The sequence below is a fragment of the Taudactylus pleione genome, unplaced genomic scaffold (assembly GCF_031769625.1).
Source record: "Taudactylus pleione unplaced genomic scaffold, aTauple2 ptg000203l, whole genome shotgun sequence".
Taxonomy (NCBI): domain Eukaryota; kingdom Metazoa; phylum Chordata; class Amphibia; order Anura; family Myobatrachidae; genus Taudactylus; species Taudactylus pleione.
Genome location: NW_028284605.1, coordinates 9,378,533 through 9,394,032, shown reverse-complemented (window position 1 = coordinate 9,394,032; position 15,500 = coordinate 9,378,533). Strand labels below are relative to the sequence as shown.

Genomic DNA, 15,500 nt, shown 5'->3' with positions numbered 1-15,500 from the left:
CTGAGCCAGGCTACAAGGGAGCTCCACAGTGGGAATGGGTCCTGGCAGCCGCTGCACTACGCCCACTATGGCGTGGCACAATTTTGACATTGCACCAGCCCTGTCACCAGGGGATGGGAGCTGGCTTGATTGATATTTTTTGTCTAGTTGTGTAGCGCCGGCTGGAGCAGTGAGTCCGCAGGCCCGTTTGTGCCCCTATGGACCTCGAGGCACGGTACCGGTATACCCATAGCCCCCCCCCCTTCGCAAGGCATGAGTTCTTGACATTCGCATATCTTTAAACTTTGGAGTCATGGGAATCGGGCAGATGACATGGTCATGTCACAGTGGGGGTAAGGTCACACACTATGGATGTCCCAAACACTTTGAAGTATTATACTGTGCCTTACCCCATCTTCTACCATTCAAAAGCCCGGTGGCATGTGCTCACAGCACCTGTATATATTTGTATCTCATTTTTGTTGCTTAGGGCTTTACTTAAAGTTACAAGTAACTTACAACTATGGGACGGATTCAATTAGCCACGATAAAACTAAAACTTAACGTCTGAGAGGTTTTTGCTCTAGCAATTTTGGTATGATATTTTCGAGCCTTTCGACTTTGCACGTTCTCATTTTTTGCCCTATCCTATTACAAAAGACACAAAAACGGATATGTTCGAAAACTGTGCATGCCAAAACCAGCAAAAAGTACAGCACGTTTTGGGGAAATCAGTCTGTACCCCATGAAAAGCCTAACTGACATAGGAAATCACTATAGAAGTGTATTAATAGCCCTAATAAAATTATTTTGGGTTCTTAAATTGTGTGAAATGACAAAGCCCGAGACCATTGGATGGGTGAAACGCGTTGGAAACACCCCCCTTCTCTTTAGTGTGCCAGGGACACACGAGCGGTGCGGAACAGCGTGCACGCTCGCCGCTGGACACTGCTTGCTACAGACTTACCCATCCGGAGGAAACACCAGGATGCTGGTTACAGAAGACTTCGAGAAGAGGTAAGCTGCAAACATCACGGAGCGGGGCCCCGGCACCAGACAGAGAGGGAACAGCATACCAAGCTGCAGGGATTTAAAAAATTACCCAAACAGCCAAACATCATACAAGGGCCGCACGAAGGAGGACTCTCTCTTTTCCACCAAACCCTCTTTTTAAACAGGTGCACGCACCAAGTTTTTCACCTTATCCCATTGTGGTGAACTTAGGTTCTATTTTTATTTTCTCATTTTTATTTTTATTTTATCATACTCATCAATAATCTTTTAGTATCTTTTACAATTTTCTCAGTTTCTTCTTATTTATTAAGATTTTGCTTTCATTTTTCCGTGAAGATTAGAGATTTTTGAAGTTGGACTACTTATACACATACAGACATATTGATGCAAGGACAGTACCTATTTTTCATCAGAACTGTTCTTCCAAGTCACTGAGTAGAAACAGCCATCTCTTTTAACTAACCAACATAATTATTGTTCTATTTTACATCACTAATTTTTTATATTAATTTTCCAAATTTTAAACAAAATACTTCAATAAATATATATTTTTTCCCTTTAGCACTTATCGTCCATTTGTGCGCCATCTGCACACACATTCTTTAAATATTTACATAAGTGTTGAAAAATGATAAAAAGCAATATTTTTTGGAGAAAATAATTGCTGTAGTTAAATTGTGGGTACATTAAAATGGGTGGTAGTATATATTTGTGTCTATAAAGTGCAGTTTAAAAAAAAAAAAATACACCTGCTGCAGCCTCCTGCAATCTATAAACACCTGTCTCCCCCCAAAATGCCTGACTTAGTACTTTAAACCCATTTTCCAACACTTTTTACATTTTCACCCCAAAAATGACATGTCATTCTTAGGGAGAATTAAGATAATTGAAAAAATATTTTTGCCTATTAGGGGTGGGGGTGGGTCCAAAGAGTTCTGAACCAAGTTCCCTCATTTTTAGCCAAAAATAGGGATTTTGCACATTTATTCACCTACACTGTATGATGAAAACTTTTTGCCTGTTTTTGTGCGATAACTTCGGGAATAGGGTTGCACGATACGCATTTAGGTGACCTGTACCCAGTTGATGATCCAGTGTCTAGTGGACCTTGAAAGGTGAACAGTGAACCTCTAAGCTGCAGCTGATTTATTGTAAGCCTGCTCTCTGTGCCTGCTTGGCAGCAAGCTGTGAGCAGTCTGAAACAACGTGGGCTGATTGATCCAGGACATCGCAGAGTTGTAGGCAGACCACCAGCCGGCAGTGAACTGTCAGCTGCCTGAGACGGTGGATTGAGCAACCTAACACAGCACTGTTCTCTAATACCTGTCGGTTTGATCCTGAGGAAATTCCCGTGAAGAGAGGCTATATTCACAAGTCTGGTAATTACAGTATCTGAAATATTCCCACAACTTTGCATATATCTGCTATTGATTTGTATTACAACACAGCGGTACTTATATACCCCCCTTGGATCAAAATCCATTCAATCGTTTAATTGATTGCAGATTGACAGGAGTTAAGACGTTCAATACTGTTTCATGGGATTTCCAAAGACATATTAATCTTTCGAAAGTACTGCTACAGTTTACTAACAAATAGGACACTGGATACATTTTCAACATGTATAGCAATACTTTATTTCTGTAAGACGTATTTTATTGTGAAGCAAATTGTTATGTCATTTTATTGGCAAATGTATCAAAGCTTGATGTGAGATAAAATTGTGAGATATATATCACCAACCAATCAGCTTCTAACTTACATTTTGCAGGCTGTGTTTAAGAAATGATAGTTTGGAGCTGATTGGTTGGTGATATATATTTCACAATTTTATCTCACATCAAGCTTTGATACATATGCCCCTAAATTAATTATTTTGTTTATTTACATAACTGAGTCCTGACTGGTATTAATTTCTGCCATCTTACAATTAATAAGTATTTCAAGTATAACAAGTGCAGAATCCGTTTGTTCTATACTTTGTGTCAGTTTTTGAGCAGTGCATTCTTTGCAGCTGTAACTATAAGTTGAGTCAACCAATTAGATAGTGACACTGTATTACAAACTCAGCGCCAACATTTTTTGTAATTTTATTAGCGTTAAGAGACATGTGGCTATAGTACAGATGCAACCTTGGAAGTGTGCCTACTCAACTTGTATGCAAAATGCCCACTTTTACTTGGCACTGTAAATGTGGCCTTCTGTGAATAAAATTGTATGCGCTCTTACAAAGTAATCATGCAGCATGGGATTTCAGGCATTGCTTTCAGGCATGTAGAGTACTTGCTGTTTTTTGTCAGGTAGTGTCATGAGACAAACCCATATGCTGACTTTACATTTTTGACTAATGTTTAGTCAACATTATAACCCATATACCCTCAGTGTGTGTACTTATATTTAGAATACGTACAGTTTAGTCTTTGATAACGTTGCTTGCAAAGTAAGTAGTTTACAAAAGTGTGTTGTTGGTTTTTTTAAAAAAACATCAAATCACAGATCGTAGTTTCTTGAGAATAGTTCTTGGCTAAATAATTTGATTGCTTGGGTCAACAATAAAATAAATATTCTGTTTTAAAATTAATTTCTGCAATATTTTATAGATTATGGAGCTGATACAGAGATGGTCACAAAATGTCCATAAATTACAATAAAAAAATTCACAGACAAAAATAGCATATAGCATATTTACATTTATATAAACAGCTGTGCCCTTAATATGTCTCTCCAAGTGCAAAGGCCACACGTGTAAGATTATTATTATTAGCATATATTTCTATAGCTCCACTAATTCATACTTACCTACTCTCACGGAAGTTGCGGGGGACTCATGATTTTTTGGGCAGTCCCCCGCAACCCTGGAAGAGTGGGTGGTTCTCCCGCATCCCGCCCATTTCCTAGTGAAGTGGGCAGGATCGGGAGGTAATTCCAGGAATAGTGGATCCGTATGGGGGAGGGGCTAGAATGACGCAAATTGCGTCTTTTAGCCCTGCCCCTTCCTTGCAGATCCGTGATTTCCCTGGGCCCATCCCCCGAAGTGTCCAACTGCATCTCCCCTACAGGCTTATCCAGGAGAGGAGTAACAAAATGTAGGTACCAATTACATAGCGCTGTAAAGAGAATATTTGCATTCATCAAGTAATCCCCATTTGAGCTTACAGTCTAAGGCCCTCATTCAGAGCCGTACGCTCTGAGCAGAGCGCACGCTCTGAATGAGGGCCGCCCTCCATAAAAATGGAGCGTCCTCCTGGACGCTCGTATAGCTGTGGGTCACCACCCACAGCCTATACGAGCGTGCAGTTTGATGGGCGCGATGGTCGTGACCATCGCGACCATCAAAACTGTGAGGCGGAGCCTGTGGTTGAGGTTTTCAACCGCAAGCCCCGGAGTGATTTTGGCTCTATCAGAGCCAAAATCACTCCCACTGACATCACTAGTGATGTCAGTGGGCCGGCTTCTGACGGGAGGCGTTCCCGTGGGAACGCCCCCGTCAGGGAGGCACGCCCCCGGCACGCCCACCAAAGGGGGCGTGCTGTCAATCAACATCGACAGCACGCCCCCTTTGATCAGACACAACGAGCGAAGGAAAGTCCTTCGCTCGTCGCGTCTGGCGCATGCGCACGACGGAGCTCCCTCCGTCGTGCGCATGCGCAGAGCACAACATCGACCCACTTGCGAGCGGACAGCCGCTTGCGAGTGGGTCTGAATCAGGCCCTAAATTCCCTAACACACAATCACAAACACTAGGTTCAATTTTTAATCAGCAGCCAATTAACCTACTAGTATGTTTTTGTGGTGTTTGGAGGAACTGGAGCATCCAGAGGAAACGTAAACAAACATGGGAAAACATACACACTCCACACAGAGAGGGCCCTTCTTGGGAATTGAACTCATAACCCAAGTGCTGTGATGCAGTACCGCTAACCACTGTTTCACCCTGCTGCCACTAAGCTATATGCAATCTAAGTAAGTATACAAATTGTGCCTACTGTATATGCAGTGAATCAATTTTGCACCGAAATACATCTTTATGTCACACATATGCACTTACATGATCAGGCTAATGTGTATAAAATAAGTATGTTCTACAAATAATTAGAACTATCATTCATGTCTGTCTATATGTTTGAAAACTAACAAGAGCAATGATGTTAAAGATACATTCATATAATAAATGATTAATCATGTGTGTAATTAACCAATAAATAATTGCAATAACACTAATAAAAAAAATAAAAAATAAAATGACAATTAATACAAACACAAAAAATGTATTTGCTGGATAACATATTGCTAATCACTAAACCATATATGTCTCTGCCCCTTAGGTGTGTTCCTCTATGGCCTTTCCCCAAATCCAGGTCTCACTACAACTTTGCCAGGGAACCTACATAGATGTCACAACATTAATTCAATCAGTTAATAGCTAACTGTTAGAGCTGCAGATAAGCTCATTCATTTAAATGTTTTTGAATCCTAAGGCAAGAAAAATATTCTGACAGTAACTCACAAATCATCTTATCAATTGTAGTGGTGTATCAAAGTAATAAAATATGGGTGGAGATCTGCATTAATTATACTGTGTTCTTTGCTTCTTATCATACACAGTTCCAGCATATCTTATCATACCTGGTTCCAGCATATTTTATCACACTCGGTTCCAGCATATTTTACTATACCTGTTTCCAGTATATTTTATCACTCAGTTCCAGCATGTTTTATCACACTCGGTTCCAGCATATTTTATCATACCTGGTTCCAGCATATTTTATTATACCTTTTTCCAGCATATATTATCATACCTTTTTCCAGCATATTTAATCATACCTGTTCCCAGCATATTTTATCACACTTTGTTCCCTTATATTTATAACACTCTGTTCCAGCATATTTTATCACACTCGGTTCCAGCATATTTTATCATACCTGGTTCCAGCATATTTTATTATACCTTTTTCCAGCATATTTAATCATACCTGTTTCCAGCATATTTTATCACACTCTGTTCCCTCATATTTTATCACACTTGGTTCCAGCATATTATATCACACTCGGTTCCAGCATATTTTATCACACTCGGTACCAGCATATTTTATCATACCTGGTTCCAGCATATTTTATGACACTCGGTTCCAGCATATTTTATCACACTCGGTACCAGCATATTTTATCACACTCAGTTCCAGCATATTTTATCACACTCGGTTCCAGCATATATTTTATCACACTCGGTACCAGCATATGTTGTGAACACTAAAGCTGCCCATCCACTAGGCAATTAAACCTAGCGATTGAGCGATAACGACCGTCATTATCGTTCAATTGCTTGGAAATCGTCCGCAAATCGTGCAGTAAAATGCCCTAAACGACCAGCGATGCACGATCCCACCGGTCGTTTGCGTAGTCCTGCTTTGCCCGTCAATTAGTCGTTATTGGACATCGTTATCGTTCCATCGTTCATGCATCGGTGCACGGTTTCAAAGTCGGAACAACTAATGACCAACGACCAACATAAATAAATCTAAATAAATATTTCATCCCACTGCTTTGAAAATCATTGGTCTATTGTCTATGGTCGTTTTGTGCAATCGTTCACAAATCGTTCATGCACATTAACGATAACGATCATCAGGAATTGATGAACGATTTGTGAATGTTTCATCTTTCAGGGACAAGTCTGCTAGTGGATGGGCAGCATAACAGTTTCACTAATATTATATGCAGAACTGTTTGCAGCATCTTAAGCATTTTCATCATTGAGATAGCAGTGGCTTTGCTTTGGTTAATCTGGTTATGCTATTATTATAATGCTATGTTCCTCCATAGACATGTTTTATTTTGTGACTGCCCATGGACTACAGTATAACTGCCGTTATTGTTCCCTTCAGGACAGCTATGGTGGACATACACATGATTCTGACAGCCAGACTGAAAGAAAAAGCTCAGATTCATCAATGAGCCCTGATCTTTCTCTGTCACCTCAAGACCACATTCCTATGAGATTCCCAGACAAATCTTCTCCAAGTGAAGAATACAGAAGATACAGTTGTGATGACCCTACAGACAGTAGCTATGGGAAATTCATCAAAGGAAAAAACCAGTTCCACCCTTACAAAAGGCAATTCAGTGATGTTTTTCCTGATACCCTCCATTCTTTATCTCTTGGAGAGAAACCTTTCAAAGGTATGGATGGGATAGACAGCTTTGAAGATGTCTGTGGACCTCCCTGTCCTGAAGATAATGAATCTTTTGCCACGCATATTCCTGGTATAGCATCTGAGACGTCATGGTGTAATTCGATACAATACACCAGCAGCCATGATGAAGGATCACAGATGATGGTAAGCTTATAATGTGACTTCATACACAGATTTTACTTTGTTCACATACAGAGAAATGTATTGAAAATAATATTTATACAAGTCACCCTGCTACCACTGTGACATCACACTATAATACTCGGTGTCATATATAGAGCAGTGTACCTTCCAAACCAAGTCCAATGTTGTCAGGTGATGGACAAAATATATTTGTTTAGCTTCTTCGGGTCTGTTGTACTCCTAGATCACATGTGCATGCATTAATCCACTTTTAACAGCCACTTTAAAAATATAACTTTTTTGCAAATAGACTCATTTGGAATATGTGCTTTGTGCACAGCATCCTAGACAGTGTCATTGTTATACAAAGCAAATACATAATCCATTTTTAAATAAGAACACATTTTCATACATGTAGAATACCTATGCATAAGCAGGAATTCATCTGTGTCACTGATAAACTGTGGAACTCTTATATGCAACCGAGGATGCCAACAACTGTGCCACTGTCAAGAGTTGGGAAGCTTGTGGGTTGACTTTAGTGCTATATCCGCCACAGTGCCAGGTAACTCTGAATTATTATAAAAAATAAAAAAAAACAGACAAGATGTAATAAATTCTGAAGAATTATGTTTCTCAAAGCTATACGTATCCATACATGTACACAATACTCATAGAGATGTCCCATTGATTAATGACAGTCCCTCCAACTGAGAAGGGCATGATGGTTTGGAGGTGAAGGGTGTTAAAGTATCAGTTCCACCTAAAGTGCTTTCATTTGGAAACTTTGTCATTTGATATGCATATTAAAGGGCCTATTTATTTAATATACATTATCGCAGTTATTCACAGATTAATAAAAATGGTTATTTATCATTTAAGTAATGGAAGGATAACGCATTCAAATAGCGGCTATCCCATAAAAATCTATTTTGCCTCTTGATTATCGGCTTGTTAAATTAGATGTTTGTACTGGACACCTACCAAAGAGGTACCTGAAGAGAGCTATAGCCTATAGGCCACAGCGGCTAACGCTAAGCTTAATGGAACATTGGTAAGTTGCCGAATTCTACAGTCCACATTTTTTTTTAAAGCGGGGGGAGGGGGGGGGGCTGAGGTATCCTGCCTTTCCCAGCTTTATGCAGTCAATATCTGTGATATCTCCTGCATTCAGCATTTGGTAAATAGCAGGGATACTTAAATCATGCTGAAACTGCAGTTTTCACATAATGTTCAGGGGACATATAGTAATAAATAGGTCCCTTAATGTTTGCACACAAATACTTTCTTGCGCTGTCCAGTAATATGGTACTTCTGAGATATCTCTTGTTTACTTATTTATTATTCTCCAAGGTGGGTCTCCCTAGATTTGTGGCTCCAAATAAACCTCTTTAATGCCTTTATAGCAGCTGGCTCTGGACCCTGCGGGTGGATAGATGACCATTCTGGTGTTTTCATTGTTTCACCATCTTTTGGGGCAAGTATTGGCTCTTGCACTGCTGTGTGTGTGAGTGAGCATGAGTGTGGGGAGAAGTACGCACGTGCTGCTTCACTTACTGCTATGTGCTCAATCTGTCTGTGCTAACATACTTTGGGCCTGATTTAGAGGTGGACTCAGTAGCTATGCAGCTGCATGGCAATGCCGTGGCCGATGGGCACCGTCTACCATCTAGCAGCAGTGCTAATCAGCCCATGTCCCTAAAGACCCACCAGCAATCAGACATCCGCCGCTTCATCAGACATTAGAGCATCCTTATGGTTGCTCAGAATGTCCGACGGTACATGGCCACCGATGCCAGTGGAACAGCGTCTTTCGATGAAGTCTCTTATACCAACACTCCCCTGACGCGCCCGACACCAGTATCCACCCCCTCTCCCAGTCACCGCACAGGAACGCCCTTTGAAATTGAATGGATCTCCATGCTATTCCGATATATGTCCTCCAGCAGACATCATCTGGGCACATGTGCAGAACTAAAGCATCGGGTGCTTGCGTCTGATGTTTTAATTCCGTTCACCTCTGCATCAGGCCCTTTATCATTGTACCTGTCTACTAACATCTTGCTTCTAACCTTTCTCCTGTCTGTTCATTATGATTATAGTCTACTGTGTCTGTGTCACTGATCTGCATGCCCTCTGCACAGAACTATATGTACAGCTATCACACTAACTCTACTATTGTAAAATGTATTTTGTACTTTGAACTTTTGAATACTTTACAATTTTACTTGAGAAACTAATACTGAGGGGTAAAAATGGTTTGTGTTAATTGCCTGAAACTATTACCAGTTATCTACACAGAGTAATATCAGCCAGTATGTATTATTTATTTATTAAAGGTTATTTATACAGCACACACATAATCTGCAATGCTGTACAGAGAATATTTGATCATTGACATCAGTCCCTGGCCGAGCGTGTTAGAGACAGAGGGGGCGATTAGGAGTCGGAGCAGGTAAAACATCGGTGCATGCGTCACAATGTTTACTGCCGGGGAAAGCAGATTGAAATTGCATGAAGATCCATGTAGTTTTGAAGGGTGTTTCTGGGTGGTAACGGGAAAAGGGGTTGTGTACAAGTTGTAGGTGTGTTGCGAGCGCATCAAGGGTGGTGTCAGTGTCAGAAACTGTAAAGACGCCGATACACCGACACCAGTGCCCATGGTGAGTCAGACTTTCTGCACCTGTCGTAGGCACGTGCAATGTCCGTTGGCCAGGTCACTGGGCTGCCAATAGTGAGTAATTTTTACGCACACCGACTGCAGGAGTGCGTCTCAGTATGATGACAATCAGGGATTACCATAAAGTCTCAGTAGCGGCTGCACCAAAAAATACAACTGCAACTGACTCTGAATCACCCCCAGAGTGTGCAGTAGTACATGGGCATCATGAATGGGAGGAGAGACGTGATAAGCATGCTGGATTTCTATAGTGTCATACATTGGATTCTCCACTTGGATAATTACTGAGCTCTCTAGCGCATGGCCTGATTAAGGGGTCTATTTACTAAGCAGTGTTAGGAGACAGAGTGAAAAGTGCTAAGTCTGTGATAAGGTGCCAGCCAATCAGCTCCCAACTGTCATTTTTCAAACACAGCCTGTGAGATGGCAGTTGAGAGCTGATTGGCTGGCACCTTATCACAGACTTATCACTTTTCACTCTGTCTTATAACACTGCTTAGTAAATAGACCCCTTTAGTGGAATAACCTAGTAATAATTAGTAAATAGACCCCTTTAGCAAATAAGCCTTTGGTGGAGGCTGGTGTTCAGTAGAATCTTCCCCAGGGGCAAACACAGAATTTGAAGTGGGGTTTTATATATGTTAATATATATACAGATGTGTCTTTATACATCTAGCCTCCTTGCGTGCTAAAGAGCCCTTCTAGTCGCACCATGTCGTGGTGTGACTCGGTAGCGGCGATCGTGTTTTCGTGCGACTTTTCACCTTCAGATGCGTCTTATGTATCTGCATGCGAAACGCTACGTTACATTGTCAGCATCTGTAACACTGTAACGTAGAGTTTCATATGCAGATACACCTACAGTCGCACACAGAACGTAGGCATGCTGCATATCATTTTAATCAGCAGAAGCTGCTTGTGCTATCTATTCGTGAATAAGATGCATTTGAAGGTAAAAAAGTTGCATGAAAAGATAATCGGCGCTACCGATTCACACGGAGCTTCTGTATTATGTGTAGCGCACGGAGGATAGAAGTATGTGTGTGTGTATATATATATTTTCTTTATTTTTTTTAACGAAATTAGATCATGCACCCATTCATTGAATAATGTCAGAGTGTGCGGACTTGTGGTTTGAGATATATATATATATATATATATATATATATATATGCAAAAAGTGGTGGAATTATGGCGCTGCTATCTGTAGTCTGTCAAGTGTACTTGTAGTGGTTCTCAAGTCTTAGATACTAAATATAGTTTACACCATGCTCTTCCTTCAAATGGTTGGCTGCTTTGTCCTTATCATTTTGCTGCTTGGTTCAATGGTGGTTCTCTAAGATAAAAACAGGGGGTAAAGACAAACGCCTGATAGTGCGGTATCTTTGATAATAAATTGTAGGTGATATTTGCTCAATATATATGCACACCGCTTGTACGCTTGTCAGTTAAACATATCAAATGTCTTTCAACATCTATATATATACTTATGTATATATATATGTATATATATATATATATGGGTTGGGTATGGGATCCCGGCGGTCGGGATGCCGCTGGTCAGAATACCGACAGCGGCATCCCAACACCACTAACTGAGGAACCTAACACTAACCCCTAGCCCTAACCCTCCCCAGTGCCTAACCCTAACCTCCCCTCCCAAACCCTAAACATAACCCTTTCCCCTTAGTTCCTAACCCTCCCCCTACTGCCTAACCCCTATCTAATCCTCCCCCTTACCCCCGAAATTTACCTTTGGGATTCTGGCGCCGGTATTTTGTCCGCATGCCAGGATGCCGACTACATCCCTTTTATATATATATATATATATATATATATAAATATATATATAAATTATATAGAATGGCACTCACAATTACCACGTGTCAGCTTCTGACGATGCCCTCACAAATAGGTAGATACACAGCGGGGAAGATGCGGCACTCCAGGCAAAAACAAGAGATTCCAAATCCAGGCTAAATATGTCAACGTTTCAGTTTATGTCAACTGTCATCAGGATCCTGATGACAGTTGATATAAACTGAAACGTTGACTGAATGCTTTGCATTCCCGATATTGATACATTTGGCAGCATTGCATCCCCCATAGAAACCTATGGGGGAGGCGGCTGCAGGCGGCAATGGAGGGATCGCAGCAGGTATCGTCCCTCTTTCATACATCCGGGGGATACTTAATATTTGAGGTAAACCCCCGAAAACATGTGTTTTTGGGGAATTGACCTCAAATTAACTTTGATAAATGGGCCCCTATCTCTTCAAGCCTGCTGGCTAGAGACAGAGAGTAGTTGGCATCAGCACGCAGTGCTTGCAGAGCTGGTTGCGGCAGAGAAGACAGACACATCCGACCCTGGCTTCAGGATGACCCAGCTCAGCAGCAGAATACAGTCAGAGAGCATTGCCAAACAGAGCTTTTCTCTCTCTCTCTCTCTCTCTCTCTCTCTCTTCTCTCTTTCTCTCTCTTCTCTCCCGGGCACAGCATGTCAGCTCCAATCTCGTACCGCACTTCCTGGCCACTGTGAGATAGAGACAAAGGTTTCTCTGACAGGTTAGGGGCTCCTGTGTGCGCCTATGCGGACAGCACCACTACAGTTGAGTCGCAGCACCTCAGGCTGGGGGGCCCCCTGAGAGAAGGGGGTCTGGCCTGGGGGTACTTGCCCCATTTCATCCCCCCTTAATCCAGCTCTGCTCCAGCTTGTTGTGACTCTGAAATCACAATTTCCTGTTTTGGAACTTTCATGCATACAGTTATATACAGCACTGAGATCGGACGCGGTTGGCAGCTACATTAAATTTACAGTAGCACAGCAGCCACAGTCTACTGCATGTATTATGGGACCCCAATAAGCGTAGCCAGATTATACTGGTGAATACCTGTATCTCTTCCATGTAATAAGTTTACAGTATATCATTCAGTTACCAGGACTTTCAGTTCCACAAGTTTGTATTAATTAACAACTTTTAATGCTGCAATTGCCATATCTATCTTATATGTTCAAGTGCATTAAGATCTTTATACAGATTTAAATTATATCCTGGGACCAAGGTTGACAAATCCGCCCATTTACTAAGCAACACATACAGTATATACACACTAACACAGACATACCGTGCTCATTTATACACACTAACACACATACATACAGTACTTACACTTCTGATGCAGCAGCAGGTTGTTAATGGAGGTGGGAACTTCACATCATTAGCCCCCCCCCCCCATTGTAATGACGCAATTATCAATTGTATGGGAGCGTGGCTTGTCTATTGGCTCCGCCCCCAGTGCAACCAGAGAGTGAAGAGGGGAATTGGTCCATCGGGAGGGGGGGGGGGGGGTTCTAGGTACTCAGAAACCCCCCTTGCGTGTGCTAGTAGATATATATACTGTGTGTGTTTATATATATATGCATTTTATATAAAGATATTTATATTTAAATCATTTAGACGTGTCTTGAATTTGTTTTGTCATATCAATATAGTTTATTTCACTAACGCAGTTCCAAGATTGGTTAGACTTAAGCTGGGTACACACTGTGCCATACACATGGCATGATTCGGGGTACAGATGCACGATGTGTCGTTCCCAGCATTGCATCGTTAATCGCATCTTCCCATCTGCTGCGCGATGAACGACCCCCGTGCACACACATTCGAGCATACGCACTATGCGAGCCGCACGATATATCAATCCGAAATATTGTGCATGTGTACTGTACCCAGCTTTAGGCCAAAGGCTCACAAACGCACATTTTCTTGCTGCAGTTGTCTAAATTATTTTCTATTATGTGAAAAAAGTGATAATGTTTGTGGCCTGGAGATAGAAAGACAAAAATAATTTTGTTGCTTTGCAAAGAGGAATGACAAGAGTAACATTGTAATGTAACTGCTTCCTCAGGCTGCATAATAATTAGGTCTACCCCCATCTATACATTGTCACTTCACAGAAAACAAGTAATTGTGGAGCATATTGTTTTATGCTAGCTACATTATAAATAAGGATAATATACAATAGAAATGCAACACTGTTATCTATATATGTGTTATTTACATCTCTTTAATCAGTCCAGGAAATCCCCAGAATATGATCTGTGAGTAGGAATATAGAGGAGCTTTGTTAATATAGGTTCTCCTGGTTTCAATCATTTACTCTGCTACTAATTGATATCCTGGAGTGTGTACCTTATAATGTTCCTACTGCTGGATATAATATTTTGTACATTATCTAAGAAAGGTGTTTTCAACTGTAGTCTTCTGGGGCCTCACTATGTTAATCTTACAGAATCCCTGCCTTAATCATCTATTAGACTAGTTGAACAATTATCTCACAAAACATAACTAGTTGCTGCTCCCCCTCGTCTATACAGTGACGTCACTGCTTCATGTGCTGGGTGCAGTGTCATCAGTCTGCGATGATATCATGCCACTGACCGTTAGATATTTTACATTTGGCACAGGATTATAATATCACACCTCTTTAGTGCCACCTCCTACATTCCTTCTATTTAAGAGTCTGTTGTAAGTGGTCCTTGCCTGAACAAGGTATTAGTTTTAAATATTTGGTGAAGGACTCCATTGCCTGCTGTCATTTAGGGGAGATTTAATAAAGCTTGGAGAGAGATGAAATTGGAGATAAATAGCACCAACCAATCAGCTCCTAACTGTCACTTTACAGCAGGGGTGGGGAACTGTTTTTCTGCCGAGGGCCATTTTGATAAATATAACATTATTCATGGGCCTGGTGCAGGCCACGTCCCCTCCGTGTGATGTCACACGAGGGCGATACCACAATCGCTGGTGATGCTGTAAGGGCAGCAGTGTGACAGTCTGTAGCATCCTAAGGACGCTCCAGGCGGCACTGCTGCATAGGTTCTGGCTGCAGGGTGCCATTCTAGGCAACTGCTAGCCAGATGAGGCTAGCAGAAAAAAGCTCTGAGGGCCAGACCAAATGATTCCATGGGCCTTATACTGCCCCTGGACCTGAGGTTCCCCATCCCTGCTTTACAGGCTGTGTTTGAAAAATGACAGTTAGGAGCTGATTGGTTGGTGCTATTTACCTCCAATTTTATCTCTCTCCAAGCTTTATTAAATCTCCCCCTTAGTGACTAAACTTGTGAATTCTTGACCACCCTTTTCTGGATAGCGACCTTGACCATTGGGATCTATCCAATACTGACTTTGGCTTGTTTATTCTACCTTCTCCATTCACCATCCTTGGCTAGTGTGTTGGCTATCCTGCTACCTGGATTTAATCACTGGCTCTTCCACAAGACACCATGCATCATTTATAGGTTCAGATGAGTTATTTTAGTGCCTACTTAAGCCTGGTGGGACCTACTCCGGTCTATTACAAGCAGAGTTATTCTAGTGTTGGAGACCTATAGCTGACACAGCCTTGTCTGGGAAGGGCTGTCATTTTATAAAGACATTTTTGCAGTGTTAGTAGTCTGGGTGAGGAGTGAGTGATGCAACCATTCTAGCCTGTATGGTTACAGCCAT

General features: G+C 41.5%; 1 protein-coding gene across 1 annotated transcript in view; it reads left to right on the top strand.

Annotated features, from left to right (window-relative positions):
* Positions 1-15,500, top strand: part of FOXN1 (forkhead box N1) — a 126,383-nt gene that overhangs the window by 66,262 nt on the left and 44,621 nt on the right. The window contains exon 4 of the mRNA XM_088477809.1: positions 6,879-7,331. Coding sequence (XP_088333935.1) covers positions 6,879-7,331 — 453 coding nt within the window. The remainder of the gene's footprint in view (positions 1-6,878; positions 7,332-15,500) is intronic.